General features: G+C 43.6%; 1 protein-coding gene across 4 annotated transcripts in view; it reads left to right on the top strand.

Annotated features, from left to right (window-relative positions):
• Window positions 1-26,486, top strand: part of HHAT (hedgehog acyltransferase) — a 358,064-nt gene that overhangs the window by 65,630 nt on the left and 265,948 nt on the right. For all 4 annotated transcript variants that reach the window (XM_036874689.1, XM_036874661.1, XM_036874679.1 and 1 more), the window contains 3 exons: window positions 14,095-14,289; window positions 17,146-17,361; window positions 26,136-26,307. In XM_036874689.1, the coding sequence (XP_036730584.1) occupies window positions 14,095-14,289; window positions 17,146-17,361; window positions 26,136-26,307 (583 nt within the window). The remainder of the gene's footprint in view (window positions 1-14,094; window positions 14,290-17,145; window positions 17,362-26,135; window positions 26,308-26,486) is intronic.

Here is a 26,486-nt window from a genome sequence, read left to right as displayed (position 1 = left end):
TCTGGGCTCGAGAGACCTGGACGTGAACTGAGAAAACAGTGCCATGTGCTTAGAGATGTCACTGGACTTGGGCTATTTTTCAGCTCTTTCCTGAAAATCGGTACTTTCTGGGCCTGCTTCTCATCCTGGAATACAGAAAATCCCAGTAGCACACTAACTTTCTTTGTTTTAAATATGATAATGATTACTTTTTTGTAGTCAAGTGGTTTCCATCTTCTAAAGTAGCAAAAGATTAAAAATTTTAGATGATGTCAGATCTGAATATATTTTAAAATTTCATACAACTTTCTTTTTTTCAGTTTTATTGAGATGTAATTGACATATGGCACTGTATAAGTAAGGTATACAGCATAATGACTTAGCATACACATACTGTGAAATGATTACCACAGTAAACTTAGTTAATATCCACTGTCTAATATAGATACAAAGAAAAAATGAGAAAAAAGAAAAGAATGTGTTTTCCTTGTCATGAGAACTTTTAGGATCTATTCTATTCTCTTAGCAGCTTTCAAATATACCATACAGCAGTGTTAACCATAGTCATCATGTTGTACATTATATTCTTAGTACTTATTTTTCTTATAACTGGAAGTTTGTACCTTTTGATCACCTTCATTCAATTTTATATAACCTTCTGAGCAAACCTAATAATAAGTAATTCATTTTTTTTTGTATTCCTAAACTAGTTATGAATATATCCACCTCAGCCTTCATTAATGTGTTTCTTTTCTTCCACAAATTTGTTTGGTATGTGCTAAGACATCAGTGTTTCTAGAAATTTAACATTTTTGTTTCTAACACAAAGCTTCTCTGCCCCTAGGTAAATGACTTACTGCCCCTAGGTCTTAGTTTTCCCATCTGTAAAATAAATAGCTTAATACTTGTGTTTTCTATCTCTATGGGGGGGAAGATGAACTATTTTGAGGAGTATCTGTGAAATTCAGCCAGTCTCACTACTGCTGCTGTGGGAAAGGGTCAGCTGTCGTGGAGTGGAAGAGTGCTGGGTGATGGATTAGGTCCTGGGCTTTCTCACTTGTTAGCTTTCTGACCTTAGAAAGGCTTTTCACCACTGAATCTTAATTTATCATTTTCTGTAAAGTAGGATTGATGAGATAGTATTATTCTTTTTCTTTTCCTCCTTTTAAAACATGGTGGGCTTGTCACTATTCACAATAGCCAAAACATGGAAGCAACCTAAATGTCCATCGACAGATGAATGGATAAAGAAGATGTGGGACATATATACTGTGGAATACTACTCAGCCATAAAAAAAAATGAAATAATGTCATTTGCAGCAACATGGGTGGACCTAGAAATTATCATACTAAGTGAAGTAGGTCAGAAAGACAAATACCATATGCTATCACTTATATGTGGAATCTAAAATATGACCCAAATGAACTTATCTATGAAACAGAAACAGACTCACAGACATAGAGAACAGACTTGTGGTTGCCAAGGGGGAGAGGGGTGGGGGAGGGATGGATTGGGAATTTGGGATTAGCAGATGCAAACTATTATATGTAGAATGGATAAACAACAATGTCCTAACTATATTCAGTATCCTGTGATAAACCATAATGGAAAAGAATATGAAAAATAATGTATATATATGTATAACTGAATCAATTTACTGTACAGCAGGAATTAACACAACATTATAAATCAACTGTACTTCAGTAAAATAAATTTTAAAAAAATGGTGGGCTTCATTTGTTCGAAATTTCATTAAAAAGTAAGGATGAAACATGGAAAAGGTAGGACAAAGAGAAAGCACCAAAGAAAGGGCAGAAATAAATGCAAATATATCAGTAGTCACAATCAGTGTGAATGGACCCAGTCCACCCCCCAACCCCAGAAAAGGATTGTCAGACTGGATAAAAGTAAAACAGAAAAAAAGGAAAATAAAGAAGTAAAACAGCATCCACAGGGGTGCTTCCTAGCAAGATATACTTAAAATGGAAGGACGCAAGGACACAGAGTGTTTGAAAGCGAAAGGATGGAAAAAGGTGTTCCAGCTAATATAAGACTCATCTTTGTCCCGTCCACCTAGATACTAGTGCAGTTTCATTAACAGCTGGCAAAGAACATTATTTGTGACAAAGAGGGTTCTTGTTTAATGATAAAAAGTTCATTTCATTAGGAAGATATTATAATTCTAAGTTTGTTTATTTTGCTTCCAAATATAGAAAGCAAAAGTTGATCAATACCATAAAGATAAATAGATATATCTGTGATTTTAGGGAGAGATTTTAACATAATTTTATCACTAATTGGTATATCAGATAGAAGAAAACAAATAATACAATTAGTAAGCTTGATATACGAAACATAAATGGGGACTTCCCTGGCGGTCCAGTGGCTGGGACTCCGCGCTCCCAATGTGGGGGGCCTGGGTTCGATCCCTGGTCGGGGAACTAGATCCCACATGCCGCAACTAAGACCTGGCACAGCCAAATTAATTAATTAATTAATTAAAAGGTAGTTTATAAGCGGGCTATAAAGGATCTTAAGTACTATAGTTTGGGAAGCAGGAATCCACTGAACTTTAAAAAAAAAAAAAAAAGAAACGTAAATGATTACATCTAACAACTGGAGAATTCACATCCTCTTAAAGAACACATAGAATATTTATAAAAACTGACCACATCTTAACCATAAAATAATTTTCAATGAATTTCAAAGGCTGTGTTTTAAATAGGTTACCTTCTCTAATCCCAGTGTAATTAAGTTGGAAACCAGTAACACAATGACCTGAAAACTCTAATTCATTTAGAAATTAAAAAAGAAAGCAAACTTTAAAATAACAATAGGTAAAAAAAGAGATCATACTGGAAATTAGAAAATAGTTAGAAATGAAAAATATATTACATATCAATACTTGTAGGGTGCTACTTGGATAATTTTAAGTTTATGTAAGTGCATAACGTTACATGCTCCTATTAAAACAAAAGAAAAGCTGAAAGTTAATGAGCTAAGCATACAACTTAAGAAATTAGGAAAGAACAGAAAATAGCCACAAAAAAGAAAAAGGAAGGAAAGAACAAAAATAAGAGTAGACATTAATGAAACAATCAGCGGAATGATTGGTCAAGAAAAAACTGCACAAATAACCAATATTAGCTGTGGACAAGAGGATGAAAAAATATAGTAAGAAGATATTTTGCACAACTTTATGACAATAATTTTGAAAACTTTGGCAAAGCAGACACATTTCTAGAAAATATAACTTACCAAAACTGACTCAAGAAGAAATAGAAAGACTGAATAGTACTATAACCATGAAAAGAAGTTGAATAAGTAGTTAAAAATCTATTTGTAAAGAAAACAATAGTCTAACACACCACTTCTTCCAAACATTCAAAGCACAAATTATTTAAATCTTTTCCAGGCTTTTTCAGAAAATAGAAAAAGAGGAAACATTCATTTTATGAAGAAGAGAGCATAAAATTAATACCAAAATCAGACTATGTGCCCTACCAGATACTATGACTTAATAAAGATATAATAATTAGGACATTGTTGTATTGGCACCAGGATAGATAAATAGACCAATGTAACAGAATAGGGTTTAGAAAATACTTGTACATAGATGGAAACTTGATTTTGACAGATGTGGCATTTCAGATCTGCATGGAAAAGATAAACTTCAATAAACAGTGCTGACACAATTGTTTAGTCATATTAAAAAGAAACGAATACTTACCTCATACCATTCATAATCATTTTCAAGGTGAATTAAGTCCTTAAAATAGGACTTCCATGGTGGCGCAGTGGTTAAGAATCCGCCTGCCAGTGCAGGGGACACAGGTTCGATCCCTGGTCCAAGAAGATCCCACATGAAGCAGAGCAGCGAAGCCCGAGAGTCACAACTACTGAGCTTTTGTGCCACAACTACTGAAGCCCGTGTGCCTAGAGCCCACGCTTCGTAACAAGAGAAGCCCACGCACCGCAGCGAAGAGTTTCCCCCACTTGCCACAACTAGAGAAAGCCCGTGCGCAGCAACGAAGACCCAACGCAGCCAGAAAAAAAAAAAAGGACTAAAAAAAAAAAAACGAGTATGAAATTTTTCAAAAGCATGATGTAGGAGGAGAATACTTCTTGACGGTAGGGTAGAGAAAGATTTCTTAATTAAGACACAAAAAGCATAACTTGTAGAGGAAAAAATTGATAAGTTTAACCACATTAAAACCAAGAACTTATCAATGTATAATAATCAGTGTACATCTTTGTATGTATCCAGAAACACACTGAAGAAAGTGAAAAGGCAAGTCACTAATTGAGAAGTTATTTGCAACCTGACAGAGGTTTGGTATTTGGAATATATAAAGAAATTTCAAAAGGAAAAAAGTCACCTGATAGAAAAAGGGCTCAATATGGGAAAAGGAATTTGCAGAAGAGGAAACACAAATGACCAATAAACTTATGAAAATGTGTTCAACTTTATTAGTAGTCAAGAAAGTGTACCTTAAAACTACAAGATACCATTTCATACTTTCAGTTTGGCAAAGATAAACAAAACAAAAATCCCCTGATGATATCAAGTACTGGCCACCTGAACTCATACAGAGAGGTTGTGAGTATGTGTTGGTATGGCTTCTTTGTATTACATTACCTAGTGAAGTCAAAGAGGTGCAAATTCCACAGCTACTAGTGCTAGCTCGGACATGGTCCCTGCAGAAGCTCTTCTCTGCCAATCAGGGGACATGAGCCAGGACGTTCATTGCAGCAATGGGATTGTAGTAACAAAGAGCCAGAAGCAATCCAAATATTCATTATGGGGAAATGGATGAATTGTAGTGAATTTATTCCATGGAAAGGAATGAGTTATAATTGTAATTGTCAACGTGGCTGAATTTCTGCATCACGACATTGAGCTAATAAGGCAAGTTGCAGAGGAATCTATCAGATATGATCCTATGCACGTAGAGCTGTACAGACTAAATGATACATTCACGTGTATGATCACAAAGATGAGATAGCCATGAAAATAAATTCAGGATAGTGGTCACATCTGGTTGGGGAGATAGAATCAGGGGGGAGAGGGACTCCCCTGGTGGCACAGAGGTTAAGAATCCTCCTGCCAATTCAGGGAACATGGGTTCAATCCCTGGTCCAGGAAGATCCCACATGCCATGGAGCAACTAAGCCTGTGCGCCACAACTACTGAAGCCCGCATGCTTTAGGGCCTGTGTGCCGCAACTACTGAGCCCACGTGCTGCAGCTACTGAAGCCTGTGTACCTAGAGCCCATGCTTCGCAGTAAGAGACGCCACCGCAATGAGAAGCCCGTGCACTGCAACAAAGAGTAGCCCCCGCTCGCCACAACTAGAGAAAGCCCACGTGCAACAACGAAGACCCAACGCAGCCAAAAAAAAGCTGAAAAAAGAATCAGAGGAGAGATAACCAAGGCCCTTTTTTGGTTTGTTTGTTTTTGCTTTGATTATGTATTTATTTATTTTTATTGAGGTATAATTGACATTTTTAAAATTGAGATGTATTTGACATATGCTCAGGGGCCCTTTAAAGCACTGATAGCTTTATCTTTCTTAAGCTGGTGCTGGGTATGCAGGTGTTATTTCATTATTCTTTATACCTTATAAACTTTATAAATATTCCTTTCCCTGTGTTTGATATGTGATGTATTTTTAACTGAACATGTGGAAGAATGGTGTGGCAGGGAGAAGGAAAGATGACGCTGCCCTGGGCACACTGAGTTTTCGTCCCCTCCCTTCCTCACCGTTCTGCCATGTGCATCAGGCCCAACATGGCCCCATCTGACTGGTCTCCTTTGCTTCCCACTATTTGTCTTGCTACCTCTTGTTTGCTTCCTGTAGATCAGTGTTTCTCTAGCTTTCTTTTTTTTTTTTTCATTATTTCTCCCCCAGGAGCATTTTTAGCTGTTTTTCCCCAATTGTCACTTCCTCTTTATGACATTTTAATACCACAGATGTACTGTCTGTTTATGTACTGTGTACCTGCCTGTGCTTTATGCATAGAGGAAGGTTTTCTTGTCTGCAAGAACCAATTCCCCCCCTTCCCCTGGAGTAGATATAGCTCCAGTAGACAGTGCAAGATGTAGATTCACCCTCTGCTCATGAACGGATATTCCTCCCTCTTTCCAAATTTCCTCCATTTTCAGCTCCTATTTTGCACCTACCACCATCAGAAATCTACCTAGGTTAGGATATAGACGTTCCTTGGGTTAATTTGCTTGTAACTTTGAGTTAAGTCTCTTCCTGTTAGGAGTCCACATTCAGGGTGGCTAAGAGCTCCTGGCTGAAACCCGGCTTTGTCGCTTTTTAGTGATGCAGTCTTAAGCCAGTTAATTAATATCTTGAAGCCTTTCTCCTCATTTGCACAACAGGGATGGTACCGCTTGCTTCCTGGGGTAGTGGTGAGAGTCCGATGGTTTTCAAGGTTGTGCTGGCATACGATGACAGCCAAGTAAGAGGCGGCTGCTGCTGGGGTCCGCTGGCCTTTGCTGTGCGCCGTGACCGCGGTCTGTGTGTGCTCCTGGGAGCAGTTCCCTCTGTGGTGTTCAAACAGGAGGCGACTGTCAGAAATGCTGAAACCCCAGAGGGCAGAGGCTGTCTGTCCAGCCATACCTACCTTCCTCTCCTGCATGTCTTTCTCTGACCCTGTTTCAAGCTTGAGCTGGGCTGTGGGAGAAAGGATGGGGAGACACAGTCCCTCCCCCAGGAGCTGAGTGAGAAGTGACAGAGGAAACCAAATCCTGGGAGGAGTGGGCCACATCTGCCTGGGGGTGTCAGGGAAGGCCCCCGAGGAGGTGGCTTGCGAGCTGTGCCTTGAAGGGAGTGGAATCATCTGCTTATTTCAGCTTCCTGCATCTCATTACCAGGCATGGGTGGATAGGTGGACTTGTCTTTTTATCTGCAGAGCACATCTTATCCAAACTCAGTAGGAGGTTTTGTTTGCATTTTTCTTGGAATGTGGCAGAGTTCGCACTGAGCCGTGTGTGTGTGTGTGTGTGTGTGTGTGTGTGTGTGTGTGTGTGGTCTCCCATCTCTTTGTGACCACAGGTTTGATTTGTGCAACAGCTGGTGGGCAGGGTTCTGGTCGGGCTGGGGCACAGTGTGCTCTTTGAGTCCGCTTGGTCCTTATGTAAGCATGAACCACAACTTTGGCCCCATTAGTTCCATGCTTTTACCACCTGGACTGAGTGTTCCAGATGGCCTTAATTTGGGTGGATGTTTTTGATACTTATTCAGGGTGGAAGATTTGGGTTGCAGTTGTCTGTTGTTTCCCCATGCTTGGGGGCATCATGAACTGTGGACGATGCTGTGCAGAGGGTTAGGCGTTATCACTTCTTGCGGTTACAACCCTTGGACCCTGAAGGATGCTTCCCGCCTTCATCTACTATCTGATCCCGTCTCTGCCTTTGTGGCCCTACCTCCTCCCAGAGAGAGGCAAAGAAGAGTTTATTTTCAAAAGTGGGATTTTCTTTTTCTTCCTTTTTTTTTTTTTTTTTTTTTTTTTGCCATGACAAGTAATAAAACTTTCCACTGAGCTCCTCGGCCAAGGTTAAACACCTTTTCTCTGGGTAGGGCTCTCTCTGGGATTTGGCAAGACTACATCGCAGGCAGTGCCCTGGGAGGGAGTGGAGGCTGAGTAACGGCTCTGAGATTTGGCTCCGGGTTTGTTACGATTGGAACATATGTGGGGTGGGTCAGACAGTGGCCTCCTTTCTTGAACACCGTCACCACCTGAGACGTTGCGTCCCCTGCCCTTAGAACCAAAAATACCCCTGTGCAAACTTTCTGAGAAGGCTGACCGCGCGGGGGGCCGAGGCTGGGTGCTGCTGCTGACCGCAGGGTGCGTTCTCACCTGACCTCTGACTGGCAGCACCTGCGTTACTAGCGCTGGGCCCCGGCTGGCTGAGCTCATTGGCCGCAGGCTGAAAAGCGTGGTCCCATGGCGCTGGCTGAGACAAGTAAACTAACCTCTGGAAGGCCGTGGTGAACAGGCGCTCCCTTCCAGCGTATTATTGAAACCACACACCTGATAGGAATCTCATGCATTAATGGTTTTCCTGGAATCAGACTCTTCCACCTCCATCACTGCATCTCTAAGGAGGGATGAAATTGGCTTTATTTGGGCCCACTGGCCTTTAGAATGCCGTTGTGTGGACTCTGGGATGGCTTTGGTTATTTTCCCTTTTTGTTTGTGTGGCGATACACACACACACACACACACACACACATATATATATTTTGTTTTTCAGTAGCAGCTGCAGTTGATTATGTAGTATGTAATAAATTATGCCCCCCACTGAGTGGTTTCTGGGCAGATGTACAAAAAGAATTAATACATAGCAAAGTCTGGTCCAGTTGCCAGCAGGAGTCTTCACCAAGCCTTTGCACTTTGGTTCCTCCCTACAGAGGTGAGCTAATGAGGGGAACCACTCAGGCACATCATGTTATCACTCAGCGTCCACAGCACAGAACAAGCTAAAGCAGAAGGGAAGAAGAGATGGTGTGAGGGGGGCATGGCCAGCCAGCTCTTCCTGTGGCTGGGTCCTGGCTCCCTATGAGGAAGATTTGAAGCATATAGATTTGCAAAAGAAAAGGCCACAAGTCCATGGTCATTTCTCAGGGGTGCTGATTTCAGCCTTTGAGACACGCCAGCTGAATTTGTTGATCTCTCGGAAGCCTTCCCTGGGGTGACAGGAATCAGGTTCTATCAGAGAGTCTGCTTTCAAAGGTTGGTGCCTGTACCCTATCAGTTGTGCACTATTTGAGGCTTCCCCCAACACAAGATTGTAAGAGATCCCTGTGAGTGAAAACAGGCAGTAGGCAGTGAGATGTGAAATAACACCTTTTTATCCTATCTGCATTGGCAAAGCAGTCTGTTCATAAGGGGTTAGGTGTACAAGCAGAGACTTTGGAAATCAGCAGGTTTTCACATTAGTGACTAAAAAGCCCAAAATTTTGGTGCTAATTTCTTGTTCTTAGTCATAACGGCCAGGTTAAATCCCAATACCTGGGGAAGCATATCCATCTATCCATCCACCCATCCATCCCCCCATCTATCCATCCAACTGTTCTAACCATTCATTTATCCAGTGTTTATGAAACACTTGCTATATGCTAGGTACCATGTAAGATACTTACATTATTATATCATGAACAAGACAGGATATTAATTTGTTAAGGGAGCCTATCAGAAAGAGAGACAGTTATGCCCTGTTTTGAGAAGTGGTTCAGTATAAACACAAGGAACAATGGGAGGAGAGGGCAAGTTTGCCTACCCAGTTCAGTCTGGCCTAATTCCATCAGAAAGGCCATAGTATTTAGTCTGGCTTTATCTCAACTGCCACGAAAACAGAGTACAGTTTCTTTCTTATTGTTTGTTAAACTTTTAAAAGTTTCTCCTCTTCCCCTGCCTTCCTTTTTGTCTCCTATCAGGAACTGAAGAACCTGGAATAAAGAGAGTTAAGGGGGTCAGGATAGTTCTGATGGGCTGGCATCTTGTGCCCCAGCGAAGTTCACTCAGCCCATCTTATTGATGCAAGGTTCAGGTTGCTCACACTTTGATACCCTTTAAAAGAGCATGGTAAATGCAAGTTAAAGCCACAGTGGGATACCCCTGTCCAACTACCAGAGTTGATCAGGTAAAAAATAGTAACAACACCAAATGCTGGTGAGGATGCAGCATTTGGATCCCTTGTATGTTGCTGGTGGAAATGTAAAATGGCCCCTCTGGGAAACTGTTGGGCAGTTTTTATAGAGCTCTAAACATGCAACTACCATGCAGCCCAGCAAGCTCACTCTTGGGCATTTATCCTAGAGAAATGAAAACATATTTACATAAAAACCTGTACACGTATGTTCATTTCAGTTTTATTCATAATAGCCCCAAGCTGGAAAACAGCCCACATGTCCTTCAACAGGTGAATGGTTAAAGAAACTGTGGTCCATCCACAGCATATAAAACTACGCAGCAATAAAAAGGGGGCAGTCCTTTGATACCTGTCACAACTTGGGTGGATTTCAGGGAATTATGCTGAGTGAAAAAAAGCCAGTCCTGGGACTTCCCTGGTGGCGCAGTGGTTAAGAATCCACCTGCCAGTGCAGGGGACACGGGTTCGAGCCCTGGTCCGGGAAGATCCCACATGCCGCGGAGCAACTAAGCCCGTGCACCACAGCTACTGAGCTTGAGCTCTAGAGCCCGTGAGCCACAACTACTGAGCCCGTGTGCCTAGAGCCCATGCTCCGCAACAAAAGAAGCCACCGCAATGAGAAGCCCACGCACTGCAATGAAGAGTATCCCCCGCTCGCCACAACTAGAGAAAGCCTGCACCCAGCAACGAAAACCCAACACAGCCAAAAAATAAAAAACAAGGAAATTTATTAAAAAAAAAAAAAAAAGCCAGTCCTAAAGGTTACATACTGTATGACTTTTTGAAATGACAAAATTTTAGAAACGGAGAGGATATTAGTGGTTTCCAGGGATTAAGGATGTGGGGTAAAGGAAGCAGGAAAAAGGTGGGTGTGGTTATAAAAGGGCAATGCAAGAGATGCTTGGGGTGATGGAGCTGTTCAGTATCTTTACTGTGGTGGACACTGAACCTATATGTGATAAAGCCTTTTATGTGATAAAACCGTATAGAACTAAAACACACATGCACACACACGAGTACAGGTAAAACTGGGGAAACCTGAATGTCTGTGGATTGTTGCAATGTCACCATCCTGGTTGTGATATATTCTGGTTTTGCAAAATGTTACCATAGGGGGAAATTGGGTAAAGTGTCCATGGGATCTCTCTGTGTTATTTCTTATAACTGCAGGTGAATCTACAACTGTCTCAATAAAAATCTCAATTAAAAAAAAAGCATCATATAAAAGTAATACTTGATTAGAATTTGAATCTCTAAATTAGAAACATCACAGCCCAACATTAAATTAAGATTGTTTTATGTGTACATGTTACTTGATCAACATGATTCTTTGTGCCTCATTTCAAGTGAACAGCAGTTTCCAATCATAATCGTCATTTGAACCTCTTAACTTAAATGAATTGGTCTATTCTGACTTTTAGGCAGATCTTTAATCAATTAATTAAAATTAATTAATTAAAATTAACTAATTGATTTTAATTAATTAATTATATTGGCTGCGCTGCCCGGCTTGTGGGATCTTAGTTCCCCGACCAGGGATTGAACCCAGGCTCTCAGCAGTGAAAGCACGGAGTCCTAACCACTGGACTGCCAGGGAATTCCCTAGGCAGATTTTTAAATCTTGAACTTGACATAGACTGTCTGTGACCAAAACTGTGCGTATCTGCCCAGATTGCCCTGAGAACTTGCAGAAAAAGTTTTTAAAGCCCTTCTAGTGATGAATCAGAAGTATTGTTTTGGAATAAAACATAACACACTTTCTTTTTTAGTTTTGAAAAGTTAAAAGATTCCTGGCATATTTGATGTCAGAGGCTCAATATCTGATATTTAAGCATTTTTGCTAAAGAGGTGGACACAAGTTTGATAAATTAAATACATAAGCACTTTTGGAGTAGAAATAGGTGGGACAGGGCTGTCTTTAGGCCTTTGCATATGAAAATGGTCTTTGAAACACTTGGGCAAAGCCCTCCTCCTCCTCAGAGCAGCAGACCTTCTATGCTGCTGCCTGCACTGCTAGGCAGTGTCACATTTCTACTTCTCGCCCTCTCTGCCCTGCTTCTTGCTGGTCTAGGCGTGTGTGTGTGTGTGTGTGTGTGTGTGTGTGTGTGTGTGTGGTAGGGGGGGATAGCGGTTGGAGGAGGTGTGCCCTAAGGGCTGCATTGATAGTGGGGGACTGTTCCTCTGATGCCAGTCAGAGAACAAGGCATGGAAGACTAATCATGCTGTATCAGCATCTTAGTGGTGTTTTCAAGGATGGGATTCCAATTGCATTCACTTTATAGAATGAAAAAAATCAGTATGTTAGTCGGGTTCTAATTTATGTTTTAAAATAGGTGATTATTTTTTGCATTGTTCACATCTTTCCCTTTTTATCACCTGCTTGCTGTGAATGTGTATAGCGGAGTTGTCTTTGCCCATTGGGGAGGATTAGTGGGTAATAGAAGAGATAGCAGAGAATATGAGGTTCACGTGGGTGCATTTTCTATGATGTCTTAGAGGAAATTAGACGTTGTCTGCCTGTACTCTTCGGCAGGAGGAAGATGGTGAGGGATGAGAGTATAGGACAACCTTGTGTGCCCCCATGGTATCATTTGTGAGCACAGGTAAATTCATCAGAGAATCTCTGGAGCAGATGGGGTTTGCACAGCACTATTAAGTAGTTCCTGAAGGTTCCTCCAACTTTTTCAAGTTGAAGCAGCTTAAGTCTGTGGTTAAGTTCCCAAATGAATCCCAACAAACAGGCTTTTTCCAAGTGGATCAAATAGCACTCAATAAAAATGTAGCTGTGTTATGTGTATATGTATGTAACCATGCACACATGGAAAAAGATTCCAAGTGGTAAATGCTGTAGATCAAGTTGGAAAATACACCCCTTCCCTTTTTTCGTTCATTAGAACTACTTCTTAAAATAGTCTCTGGTGACCTTGTTCCTTATAATTGAACTCTGTCCAGAGGTGAGTGCTTGGGGGAAGGTTTGAAGCAAATTTATGTGGCTGTTAAATGTGGGTAGTAGGATGGAAAAATAGTAAAAATGAACTGCAGATTTCTCTGATTTTCTTGGAACTTCAAAGTGGCTGACCTAGTCCCTCATTTAAAATGTTCTCTCTTAGGCTGGAGTATAAGTTTGGTAAGGAATTGTACTAAGGCAGTATTTTGGGAGAGTTAGCACTGAAGGATGGGATTTACAGTGTGCAGTCCACATCTGTCTTTCCCTTAAAGAAGTCTTGTTTTCACAGGAAGACCTAATTTCAAGCAGCCCCTACTTTTCAACTCAGTGTGTTCCTGGAAATCCTATTTTTGAATGCTCACCAAAAAGCCACATCATATTTTCCTATAGGAATAATAACTAGTATTTGCCTTGTCCTTCCTGTGTATGCAGACACCGTTGTAAGCATTTTACATGCATTAACTTACTTAATCCTCACGACAACCTCATTAAGTAGATACTGTTATTATCCTAATTTTGTATCTGAGAAAACCGAGGCACAGAGAGATTAAGTAAGTTGCCGAGGGTCACACAGCTAGTTAATGGGGATACCAGGATTTATTTAGGCAGTTGGACTTCAAAGCTTGAGTAATTACACCACTAAGATATGTTGCCTCTCAAACAATGTTAAAACATTATTGTGGTTTTTTAAGTAAGGATTTACCAGCCAGATATGACCAAGAGTATATTGTAAAAGCAAAGACATGTTAATTTATCTGTTTAGTTATTCAGTGTCAATAACTATAAAACTTGATAATGAAATAGAAAAATTCTCTCCTAAAATGGGAATAAATGTATTAATTGGATTGACTATGCAAAGGCCTCAATATCACTGAAAGCAGGTAAGCTATACTTTTTCTGTGACACAAACTTGACTGTAAATAATATGCTAATGAAATAAAAATGTAATTAGAGATTTACTTGTAAGTCTCTGGTTTAAACTTTAGAAAGCCTTTTGTGGTTTGGATGGTCCAGTTTTCTCAGTAAGACTCCCGAGAAAGGTGCACCAATATTTTATCTTGCCTTCGTTTGGCAGAATAGTGTACGCAGGGGCTAGTGTGCCAGGTTGGCAGCTTTTCCAACTGTCTTCAGGCTCCCATAATGTCTGCTGAAAGTCAGCCATAAATCTTATTGTTGTGGGATCCAGTGGTCTGGGTGGTTTTGGCTGAAGGCAGGAAAGTGGCTCCTTTCTCTGGGTGGATCTGGTGGAGTTCTGGGGACCTGGAGGTAGGCAGCCATCACTCTGGGGTTAATGTGGAAAGTCCCTCTGAATCCTCTTTGTCTGTGTTACACTAAATCCCCAGGCCAGTGAGAACAGTTTGGTTAACGGGTCACAAGACATTACCCTCTTTTATGTAGAACCTTCAATAGCAATGCCTGTTAACTTACCCTTCTCTTTTTTCTTCCTTCCTCCCCCGCCCCCCACCCATGTCTTTCTCACTGGGTCCCTCCCTGTCTGCAGCACAAACCCTGGATCCTCACAGCCTATGGGATGTGGGCCTGCTGGTGTGTGCTGGGGACCCAAGGCACAGCCATGGTTCTTATTCACACCACCATCTCCTTCTGTGTTGCCCAGTTCCGGTCGCTGTTCCTGTCATGGCTCTGTTCTCTCTTCCTGCTCTCTACACTGAGGCTTCAAGATGTGGAGGAAGTTAAGGTAAGAGTCTCCGTTTTACCATTGGGAAGGAGAAGGCCCCTTTGGCAATGCCTTTATCCAGGTAGATGCCTTTGTTTTCAGACAAGAGTCAATTGAAGAACTGTGGTGGCGCTCCCTCTAGTGGCCAGAGGGGGTTGATGCATGTGAACCCTGGTGTTGCATTCTGCATGCAGTGTTTTTTTTTTTTTTTTTTTGAAGAGGACTGTCTCTAAGTGCCACCAAAGAGGCCCTCAGCTTTTTTTTTTTTTTTAAATGTTACTTTTAATTAATTAATTTATTTTTATTTTTGGCTGTGTTGGGTCTTCGTTTCTGTGCGAGGGCTTTCTCTAGTTGTGGCAAGCGGGGGCCACTCTTCATCGTGATGCGCGGGCCTCTCACTATCGCGGCTTCTCTTGTTGCGGAGCACAGGCTCCAGACGCACAGGCTCAGTAGTTGTGGCTCACGGGCCTAGTTGCTCCGCGGCATGTGGGATCTTCCCAGGCCACGGCTCGAACCCGTGTCCCCTGCATTGGCAGGCAGATTCTCAACCACTGCGCCACCAGGGAAGCCCTCTGCAGTGTTTTGTATCTGACTATGTCTTAGTCCTTGGAGGTTGCCCAGCGCTGACCTTGTACCTTTTCTCCCAGTTTGGGCAGGCATGGATGGTGCCAGATGTCACAGGAACAAAGGGGGAAAAAAAGCAATAATCCCCTATGCATTTAATAAAACAGTCATCTGTAGAGTGCTGCACGGTTTATAGGGAACTCTCACATTCCTTATCTCATCAGAAGCCCACGATAGTCCCTGAACAGATAAGGCAGGTATTTTCCTTGCACAGAACATCTTGGGAAGCTTTTGATATTCTTTCTTTAGTCATGTGGAACTGGACTTCCCGTGGTGTCTTTATTCTTGTTCATTTGTTCACTCATTCGTTCACCTTTTCATTGATTTAAGTGATGGCACTTAGAATTGGTGAGCCCTGGATCTTCACAGTCATGGGAAAGAATGCGACGGGAAGGATGAGCCAGTGGTTTTCTAGTCTCTTCTATTCACTGTCTTTCCTGCTCTTGAAACTGGAGGTGGTGTTTAACCTCTGAGTCTTAATTTCGTCATTTGGAAAATGGAGGTAATAGCTGCTCTGCCTTCCTCATGGAGTTGTTCTAAGGATCCAACAAGATAATACATGTTAAGCAATTTTGTAAAAATGGTAGCATTTTGAAAATTCAAGAATTCTTGCTGTTGTTAGGCTACCTTAATTTTTCTTCACTCTTACCAATGGACTGGAGCGAATACTTCAAGCACTTGTCTCAAAACGTGGACTTAAGAGAAAAAGTAGGGTAGCATAGCGTCTCTCTCCTAACAAAGATACGTAACTTCCCAGAATGATTAAACTAGGTGATCACTTAAATAAGTGTGCTTAAAAATAGATTTGCGATAAAAATAAAAACAAATTCACACCTAACTTTTGGGGGACCTGGCAAATGTTCAAAGACGGTCTCCAGTTGTAATTATCCTTTAATTGGTGACTGTTAGCATCAGTTATGGGTGTTGGTGGTAAATAAGTATTCCATTTGTTATGTAAGCTGGTGGTGTGAAAAATATTGCTGAAGGGGAGAGAGCAAATGACCAGAAACTAGTTGCCCTGGGTTTCCATACTTTCACACATGCAGTTTTCTTGGTTTTTCTTGGTGGCTGCTGAAGTCCTGGACGTGGAATAGAAACTCTGTTCGGTACTTAGTTTTTCAGTGTAAAGCCTTAAAAGACCCTCATGGATCAAGTGAACAACTCTTTCCTTTGTCCCAATTTTATTTCTTGTATCTATTTCCATAACCTGTTTTCTCATTAAAAAAACAATACATATGCATTATAGAAAATATGGAAAATATAGAAAAATATAAGGATTATAAAATGATCCATAATTTTATTCCCCCAATATTAAGATTTTACCACATTTGCTCTTAGTCTTTTGTTCCGTACCTAATTTTGTACGTGCTTGTTATTATTTCATGCTGTGTTGTAATTATACTTTTACATACCTATCTCCGGTATGAGAATTTAGGTACATTGAGGGCAGGGACTATTTCTTTTGACGATGTTTCTCTAAAACTTATTTGGAAAATAGTCTTCAACTACATGTGGAGCCAAATTAATGATAGAAGAACAGAAGGAAAGATATGCTGAACACATAAATCCCACGTGACATTTCCAGATACACCCCATTTTATTGCACTTTGCAGATATTGCATTTTTTTTTTAACAAATTGAAGGTTTGTGGCAACCCTGCGTTGTCAGATGATCAACAGCATTGTTTCTTTTTTTCAGCGATAAAGTATTTTTAAATTAAGGTATGTTCTTTGTCTTTTTAGACATAATGCTGTTGCACAGTTTAATAGACTACAGTATAGTGTAAACATAACTTTTATGTGCACTGGGAAAGCAAAAAAATTGTGACTCATTTTATTGCGGTGTTCGCTTTAATGCGGTGGTCTGGAACCGAACCGGCAGTACCCTGAGGTCTGCCTGTATAAGTCTCTCTTTGTCTTCAGAGTTGTTGAAGGAGCTGTTAGAGTACCCATTGGATGTAGGTGATCTCCATGCTGTCCGCTGGTGTATCTGACAGATGCATATCTGGGAAAACCTTCACTCTGTGTTGCATCAGGCTTAATGCGAAGCTTATGGCTGATGTTAGGGACACTCTCCTGCCCGTTGCTCATTAATTGCTTGTTTTGATGATCGATGATGTTTACCTGCTGTTCAGTGCTTCTCGACTCCCTGGATGGGACAGCTGCTCTGCCCGTGGAAGAGATCTCCTTCCTGGGAGACTGGATGACGTCCCTCCTTGACACTCAAGGTTGTTGTCTCCTTGTGACTTTGCAGAGAGGGTGGTACCAGACGGAAAATGAGTACTACTTGCTGCAGTTCACACTGACCGTTCGCTGCCTGTACTACACCAGCTTCAGCCTGGAGCTCTGCTGGCAGCAGCCGCCGGCTGAGCGCACATTCTGCTCCTTTCCCTGGATGGTGGCCTATGTCTTCTACTACCCAGTCTTCCACAACGGGCCCATCCTCAGCTTCCCGGAGTTCATCGCACAGGTGAGAGCCTTTCGGGGATTGGATGGGTGTTTCTGCAGATGATGCTTCTGTCTTTGCTGCTGTGGTCATCCGTGAGTCTTTTCATACAGGGGCGCCCACAAGTTTAGAACACACATTATTGTCATGATTTCTGATCACAAATGAAATACTTCGGGGAAATAAGCCTTCAAAATAAAGGTCAGCATATCTCTTGTGCATGTTGGTTGTAGGAGCTCCCACCCGGATTCTCTGTGGACTGTGGCAGCCAGAAGTAATAACTGGGCACAGCCAGGAACTTGGGGGTAGGCATGCCCTGCAGGGCAGTCCCAGAGAAAGAAAACTGGCTTCTCATGGTATTACTTGCAAAGTGGAAGGAGAAACTGGCTGAGCTCTTAGCTGGCAAATAATAGGTGCCTTTTTATTTTCACAAACTGCTTCTGAAATAGCTCTGCCGTGGCCTGGGAATTGTTCAGGGCGATCTGGATAGGATAACAGAGTGGAGTTGAAGAGGGTTTGAAAGCAATGGTGTGTTTTCGGGTCTGGGTGCCTGTTTCTGCCCAGGATCTCGCCTGCCTACTTCTGGACAGCAGCCTTGTCTGGACAGCGGCCTTGTCTGAAGCTCATGGGAAGCCACCTTCGTCATTGCCACCTCACTTTTCCTCCTAGTTCGGATTTTTTTCCTCATTCCACAGCTAGCCTCGTGGAACACGTGTACTAAGTTAATTCACCTAAAGTGTGAGTAATCAATTGATGATCCCTAAAAACAGTGTTTCTGGGCTTCCCTGGTGGCACAGTGGTTGAGAATCTGCCTGCCAATGCAGGGGACACGGGTTCGAGCCCTGGTCTGGGAGGATCCCACGTGCCGCGGAGCAACTAGGCCCGTGAGCCACAACTACTGAGCCTGTGCGTCTGGAGCCTGTGCTCCGCAACAAGAGAGGCCGCGATAGTGAGAGGCCTGTGCACCGCGAGGAAGAGTGGACCCCGCTTGCCGTAACTAGAGAAAGCCCTCGCACAGAAACGAAGACCCAACACAGCCAAAAATACATAAATTAATTAAAAAAAAAAAACAAAAACAGTGTTTCTCAAAGGACATTCCTGCTTCCCTCCCCCCAACAAAACAGTCCCCATGGAGGTGAGAAAAATAACACATATGCACACACAGTGCACACATGAGTAAGCACACACATGTACACATGTGCACACACACTTGGGGCCTGGACACATAGTTCGAAGAGCAGGGCCAGCAGCAGTGTTTGACATTTCTGGAGGGCAACCCGAAAGGTGCCCCCTGCACAAATAGGAGGGTTCTTAGAAATCCCTTATTTTGTCTTAAAAATTTCACTGAGTTACACATTGTACTCAGAAGTATATTTCTGCATTATAATAATAACTTAATGTTTAAAAATTACCAGTTAAATCATTGAATGTTTTCCCCTCTGCAAATCTTTAAGTGAAATTGATATTCTGGGCAGATGTATGTTTAGTATGTGGTTTCTCATACCTCAGTTTGGGTTACCTAAGATCGTTCTTTTGCCATGAAGGAATTTAAAATCTGTGTTTGAAAATCATGGTTAAAATTGTTGTGTAAAAGAAAGAGGTGGTTTAGTGATGACAGCTGATCTTCTAACTCAGATATTCTCCAAGTGTGGTCCCTGGACCAGCAGTTACAGTATCACCTGGGAAGTTGTCAGAAATGCACATTCTCAGGCCCCACCCCAGACCTAATGAATCAGGAACCGGGGGGCAGGGCCCAGCAGCGTGGTCCTGATGCTGTTAGAGGTAGAGAACCACTATCCGAAGTTCTTAGAAGAGCAGGGGGTGGGGTGAGGGTGGGGTAGATCCAAGGTAGGGTGGGTTCAGGTCCTCCGAATTTTGTCTCCTTTACAACCTCCTTGCCACTGTAAGTTTTTAATTCTAACATTGCAGTCAATAACTTTTGGACTAAACATCCACAAGCACACCCCCACCCCTCTCTTGAAGGCAGATAATTCTCAGAGAAACATAGACTAAACCCATTAAGAGGAAACAAATTGGGACTTCCCTGGTGGTGCAGTGGTTAAGAATCCGCCTGCCAGTGCAGGGGACACGGGTTCGAGCCCTGATCCGGGAAGATCCCACATGCCGTGGAGCAACTAAGCCCGTGCGCCACAACTACTGAGCCTGCGCTGTAGAGCCTGCGAGCCACAACTACTGAGCCCGCGTGCCACGACTACTGAGCCTGCGCTCTAGAGCTCGTGCTCCGCAACAAGAGAAGCCTCCTCAATGAGAAGCCTGGCACCGCAACGAAGAGTAGCCCCCGCTCGCTGCAACTAGAGGAAGCCAGCGCGCAGCAACGAAGACCCAATGCAGCCAAAAATAAATAAATAAATTTGTATATATAAAAAAAGAGGAAACACATTATTTTCCTAACTGCCTCTTATCCATTAAGGAGCTTAGCCCTATGGGATCTGTACTTTGTTGTTAGGCAAATCATCATTCTTCTTAGTTCTCGTCTGTCGTCTCCTTTCTGATTGTACCCTGTAGGGTCTTGAGGGAATATGAGAGGCGTGTCTCAGGGTCCTGAATATGTTACACAGAGGCGAGCTTTGAGACTGTCGCTCACCTAAATCCTTAGCCAAAGGCTCTTGCTCTCGAGTTTCAGCCTGGGGAAATGAAGGGGTTTCTCCCTGTAGGGAGTCAGGTCTGGAGACTGCAGGTAGCATCTATGTCCCCTCTCTCTGTTTCTTTTACCCCTTTCAAAATGGTAGCAATTGCCGAAAGCAGGGAACTCAAATAGGCAAGTTGAAACCTTTCTCTGTGGTCTGAGAAGATTCATAGAAAAGTCAGTCTAGAAAAGGCAAAATGTTTAATAAGCTACAGGGCAATAAAAACAAGCCAGGTGGTTTCTGCAGTTGCTGGGGGTGTCTATGGGGCAGTTAACCTCCTATGAGAAAAATGGGTCTAAAAGGAGAGCAGTTAAACTAGGGAGCTAATCTAGTAGTGAAAGGGCTCCTTCAGAGAAGCCGGGAGGGGGCAGAAGAAAGCCAACTGGAAGAGCTTGTAAGTAAGGTTTGCTCTGAACGAGTGCTTGTGTGAATGAATAAATGTAATAGGAAATGGTAGTATTGAAATTTTGGCTCTTAGCTTCTCAGGTCAACGCTCACAAACTCTAAAGAGCAGGCAGAGACTTGCCACCAGGGGGCGGCAGAGCCTCACCGTGGAGACGAACCCAGCTGGGCAAACCACAGTCCATAAATTTACAGTACTGGGTCCACCCTGGGAGAATGTTCTCTTTCACCCAGTTTGTTTTTTTTTTTAGTGTGTAAATTTGCATATCCAAGATGAGGCAAGTATAGAAGAGGTGCCTCTGTAACATATGGCATGTGAAACTTGTACACATCAATCATGAACAGGGGAAAATGTGCCTGTCAACGGGCCTCAGTGCCTTAACTTGAAGGCCATCTCTGATGGCATTTGGAGTTTCAGGAATATGGGCCCCGTTTATTTTTCTCCCAGGGTTCTATGGAACTCAGATACGGAGCTGGGGGCGAGGTCGGGGGACAGGGTCGGGGAGGTCTAGGGAAAGGCAGGAAATGCTGTTTATTTGCTGAGCTTGGAGCCTGGGGCCACCACATCTTAACTCTGAGCAGGTTGAATCATGCAGTGAGGGAGGAGCTGATATGGGGGAGGACGGTGAGCCTGGGTGTGGGAGGACCAGGGGGCTTTTCCTGGCTGAGGGCTGTGCTCCTGCCCCGAGGGGAAGAGCCAGCGCTCAAATAGGGAGCTAGGTTGGTGGTTAAGAGCAAAGACTCTGGCGCCCAATCCTGTTGTTACAGGTTTTGAATTGCTGCTCTGCTTTGGCGAGAGCTTTTGGTGACTCACCTTACTTGTGACTCAGTTTCCTTATCAATGAAATGGGAAAAGTAATAATACCGCCCTCATAGGGTTGTTATAAGGATTAAATGATTTTGTATAGATAGTGGATCTTGACATGTAACACTATGAGGTGTTAACTATTACTATTATTGTTGTTATTGTTATCCAAAAGCGGGGGCATTTCTGGGGTAAGTTGTTGGAGGAGGGCATTGAAAGGATGTGACCACCGGTTGACCCGCAGTCTGGACCTGGGCAGTTGGAGGCTCCTCACCCCTCCCCTGCCCTTGGAATATACCTTCTGCCTGCCATTCCCACACTAGGAGCCATTTCAGGGACATAGCCTTGACCTTGAAAGAGGAAGGTGTTGTTGAGACCGTCTGGACTGACTATGTGACTAAACCCAGGTAAGGCCTCTATTTAAACTTTAAAATTCTGGCTGGTGGATGCAGAGATCTACTTGCCTTTCAGCGCCCAAGACAAGGCTCATCTGTAAGCTCCCTTGCTTATTAAACCTGCCACCTGCCAATCTGGAATGGTCTGGCTGTTTCTTTGGTCTCTCCTTGCCCCCTGTGTACAAGGGGCCAGTTTCAGATTTCACCCAGGGAAGCTCCCGAGGGTGAGAACTAACATAAGTTTATGCCAGAACCGAGGCCCTGGGTGTCCAGGCTGATAGGTGAGGGCAGCAGCAGGGGCCATTCTGGGCCGGATTCTGGGCAGGGACCATCCTTGATCTTAGAGGAGGCCAGCGGAAGACAGATGCAGGCAGTGGCTGCAGGTGCAGGGGCGGGCCCAGCCCCTGACGGACCAGGGCGCCCCTGACGGACCAGGGCTGGCAGTCAGTGTCCCAGACAAACCACTCGGGGTATGGGGTGGGCTCTGGTTCTAGGGCGCATCTGGAACGATGCCAACTGTGAGAAGTAACCCTAACCGAGCACTTACTCCTAACCAGGCTTTCCATGTTCTGATGCCTTTCATCCTGGCAACAACCCCAGGGGAGAGGCCCTGTCGTTACTCCCACTTCACAGATGGTAACGCAGAGGCAAGGACCGGCTAACGCAATGCGCTTTGGGGAGGGAGGGACAAAGACCAGACAGAGCCTTGTCACCAGCTCGGTGAGCCTCACAGGAGTTGGAGGGAGGAAGCAGTGTGGCCTCGTGGACGTGCGGGTCTGGAGGCTCAAGCTGGCCAGACCAGGTCCCAGTCCTGTGGCAGCTACACCGACTGCAGGCCCCACTTGCTGTTCTGCCAGAGACCACCCGGTACTACCGGCCTTGGTCTGGATGCTGGGGAGGGGCAGTGAGGGTCTGATTAGGGAACGATTTCCTGGGAGTAGGGGTTCGGTCTATGACCCTGGGCTGGAGAGAAGCTCCCGCGTTACAAAGGAACAAGACTCGGGCTACGGTGCCCTTGACCCAAGCGTGGAGGTTGGAGCAGAGGTAACTCAGTTGAACAGTTGCCTCTGGGGAAGGCTTCTGTTTGGTGCTCTCCAACATGGGTATTATTCGTATGTGAAAGAAAAGAACCTTTCATCTTTGAGAACTGTCATCTTTAATCATTAGAATATCTTTGAAGGGCTTCGATATTCCTTTTTATGCAATTTGCATGAAATGAGGTTTTAAAATATAACGTGTTTTAAAATGCACTTCGCAGATGAGTTAGTGTGTATTTTTTAGGGGAGTCTTAACTAAAAATTCCCATTGACGGCAGTTGCCAGTGGTCTTAAGATTGGCACTCCCCTCAGTTTGAAATATCTCAAGTGAAACGCTTTGCATGCAGAGGTTGAATAGTGAGCAACTCTGCTCATTAGGTGAGCTGTGTATGGTGTGTCTTTTCCTCCTGCTGAATTGACAAGGGGCAAATATAAATGGGCTGTAATAACAGTACAACTCTGCAGAAAGACTAATAACCATGTTTTTAAGTAAAAGCAAAGAGAATGAAAAATCGGATTGTTTTCCTTCTGCTGTGTTTACTTGTGCAGTTAAGGAATAGACGTTTCTCTTACTCTGAATGGGGAGGCATCCAGCATCAAAAAGGGAGGATTGCAGAGAAAAGCCCAGCCCTTCTGGTCCAGTGGTGACACATAAGTATGCCTTGTTAAACCTGGAGAGCAAGTTTGGCCCTGGGGAAAGTAAGAAAGTCATTATTGGGAAGCCAGTCAGTCACAAAATGCACCTCATGTTTCTTCTTAATTACAGATACTCGTGTCATTTTAGACTGTGCATTGTTTGGGGAAGGAAAGGAGGGCCTCTGGACTGACCTTGAAATGTGGTGGCCTGGAGCTGGAGGTGATTGGACAGACTTATTTTCCTGATTGCCTGGCGTGGCTGTTTATTCTGATCTCACAGTGGCTTCCCTCCCATCTAGATGCTTCTCTCCCTGGGACGGGGCTGCACACCCAGTGATGCTCCAAGGCCTCGGGTGCAGGTCTGGTCTTCAGGGGACCTGAGCTTGGGGTTAGGCAACTGCTCAGGGTCCTGCAGGCCATGTGCCTAGTTGCTTATTTGGGAACACTGGAGACAGTTGTGCAAAGATTGTCTTTTGTCAACACTGCTTTTGAGGTCGTTATCACATTCAGTCAGGGAATCTGCTTTCCTCCAAGAGTCTGGCACCAAGAAAGGCCCCTTCTGTTGGTCTGGAATGGTTTTAGGTGCCTCTTCATGTCTTAGCTTCCCCTGTTGCCTTGGTGTGAACTGTTTTAGCCTCCATAGTCTGATGGACACTGTATTCGTAATTGTTTCTTCATTTGCTGATGGTCATTTGGTCAAAATGAGTTTGCTTTAGAGAGCTGGAAAAGGGTTGAGGATGAACAAAGGGCAACTCAGCGTGTAACTAAGAAAGTCTCCGAGTGAGGTGGGAAGGTAAGGAGAAATAAAGATGGGTAGCACAAAAGAGAGAGAGGCTTGCTTGCTCATAGAGAGGATGGTGGGCTCCCCTGGGGAGGTCCTGAGACTTGGCATTTTTTACAAGAAGGCTGCAGAAACAGAGGGCTTGCCTCTCTAACAGAGAGGACCAAAGTCTTCACAATATGGTAAAGTTACATTACTTTTTGCCCTGATTGCAAAAATAATAATTGTTAAAAAATAACTTAAGAATCTTACCATCCAAAGATTACCATCACTGCTGCCATTTTGGTGTCTGTCTCTCCAGTCTGTCTTTATTTATGCACATTTATATCAAAAAATAGTTTTCATGGCTACGTAAGATTGAGGCGCACTCATGCATTTAACCAAGCCCCAAGCCCCTACTGTTGGAAGTTTGGGTTATTTCCTTTTTCTTCTCAATTATATAATGCAGACACGAGGGATCGGACAGGTAGGGCGTCTCTCACTGAGGATTTCGCCATCCACTGGCTTGTCGATGCTCTGCTCCAGACTTTGTAGCATGTAGCATGCACGCTTGACGTAAGGATTCATATGAAAACCACCCTCAGTTATGCCTAGAGAGGGAAAGGGGTCTGCATTGGGTTGCTGTGCTGCGGCTATAATTGCAGTGAGCTGCGGTCCCTGCAGGACTGCAAATCCCCCTGTGCCCCACCTTCCTTCCTGGATAACCTTCCCAGCTAGCGCTTCCCCTGTCAAACTTGGCTGGGTGGATCCTTCAAAGCAGTTACTTCTGTTTCCTAATAAATATCTTTCTGAGGTGACCTGAAGAAAATGAAAGGAAATTCCTGTTAATGTGATCAGCTTACATTAAAAAAATTTAAACCAACAGCTTTCCTGGGCGTAGCTAACCAAGCAGATGGCAAAAGGGGGAAAACCATTTATGCAGCTTATTGCAATTTCACTGCGCCAGCCAGAATTTCTCGGTCTGGTTTCTTGCTGTAAGAGGACCATTTGAGACCGTGGTAGAATAGATGCTCAAGAATGGAATAGAAATTAATTCCTTGGAGTGTAGATAGCCCATCACCTCTAAGGGCAGTGCCTGCTGCCCCTCCTCGCTGCCGTGGGACCCACTGCACCTTGATGGTTAGAGGAGAGGAGAAATTAAAGAAGCGTGTCAGGATCACCTTCCCCTAAGGATGGGCCTCTCTTGTTCATGTAGTGTCTGGAGCCCTAATTGTCAAGCCCTTGCTGAACAAAGTCCATATCCTCTGCCAGCTAATGTGTGCAGATACAACTTCATAATTAAGGCGGTCAATTCACCTCTGCATTTCCAGGCAGCCTTCAGTGTAATAAAATCGTGTCAGTGTAAGATCTGGAAAACTTATATGCGCTCTCTTGTTTTTCTGTGTTTGTCTAGGTAGGATACATCAGGAACTGCCCTCCATCCTGGGTTTTGGCAGGGCTGCTGCTGGGGTGAAGGGATGCAGAACCCCTCCTTGGCTCTCGGCACTGGGCTAGCTGTGGCCTCCACCCTATTCTTGCTCTTGGACAGAGTTTTCTAGTCTGGACATGACTCAAAAAAATTTTTTTAATTGAAATATAGTTGATTTACAATGTTCTGTTAGTTTCAGTTGTACAGCAAAGTGATTCAGTTACCTATCTATCTATCCTTTTTTTAGATTCTTTTCCGTTATAGGTTATTACAAGATATTGAACATCTTGTAATATATTACTGTGCTCTACAGTAGGTCCTTGTTGGTTATCTGTCTTATATACAGTAGTTTGTATCTGTTAATCCCAAACTCCCAATTTATCCCTACCCCCTTTTCCCTTTGGTCACCATAAGTTTGCTTTCTATGTCTGTGGGTCTATTTCTGTTTTGTAAATAAGTTCATTTGTCTCATAATTTTTAGATTCCACATATATGTGATATCATATGGTATTTGTCGGGCATGGTTTTTTTACCCGAGAACGCCGAGTGTTCCCAAGGCAAACTAAACCAGCCCTCCCTTAGAAGATACAGCGAAGATGAAAATTTATAAAAACGTTGTCTAGGGGACTCTGAAAGCTTTTAAAAATGGAGGTGCCATCTAATGACTTCTTCTGTTTCTACTTTAGATGCAGCAGCAGGAGCAGGGCTCGCCGAAGGCCAGCCTTTCCATCCTTGCCCTGGGGCTGGGCCGCCTCCTCTCCTGTTGGTGGCTGGCGGAGCTGATGATTCATCTGATGTACATGCACGCCATCTACAGCAGCACCTCCCTGCTGAGGGCCGTCTCATGTTGGACCTTAGGTAATGTTGGAAATCACTGGCGGTAGAACAAGCATCGAGACAGGTAGCTTCACGGCGAAGCTGGACCGGGGGCAGACAGGGGTGTAGTCGCCTTGAGCAAACCCTCCTTTTTTTCACCTTGTTCCTCTTGTGGCCGAGATGACGCATGTGTGAGGTGGTTGACAGAGGGGAGGGTCAGG

The sequence above is a fragment of the Balaenoptera musculus genome, chromosome 1 (assembly GCF_009873245.2).
Source record: "Balaenoptera musculus isolate JJ_BM4_2016_0621 chromosome 1, mBalMus1.pri.v3, whole genome shotgun sequence".
Lineage (NCBI taxonomy): Eukaryota > Metazoa > Chordata > Mammalia > Artiodactyla > Balaenopteridae > Balaenoptera > Balaenoptera musculus.
Note: the sequence above shows the minus strand (reverse complement) of the source record. Positions and strands in the feature narration are given on the sequence as shown.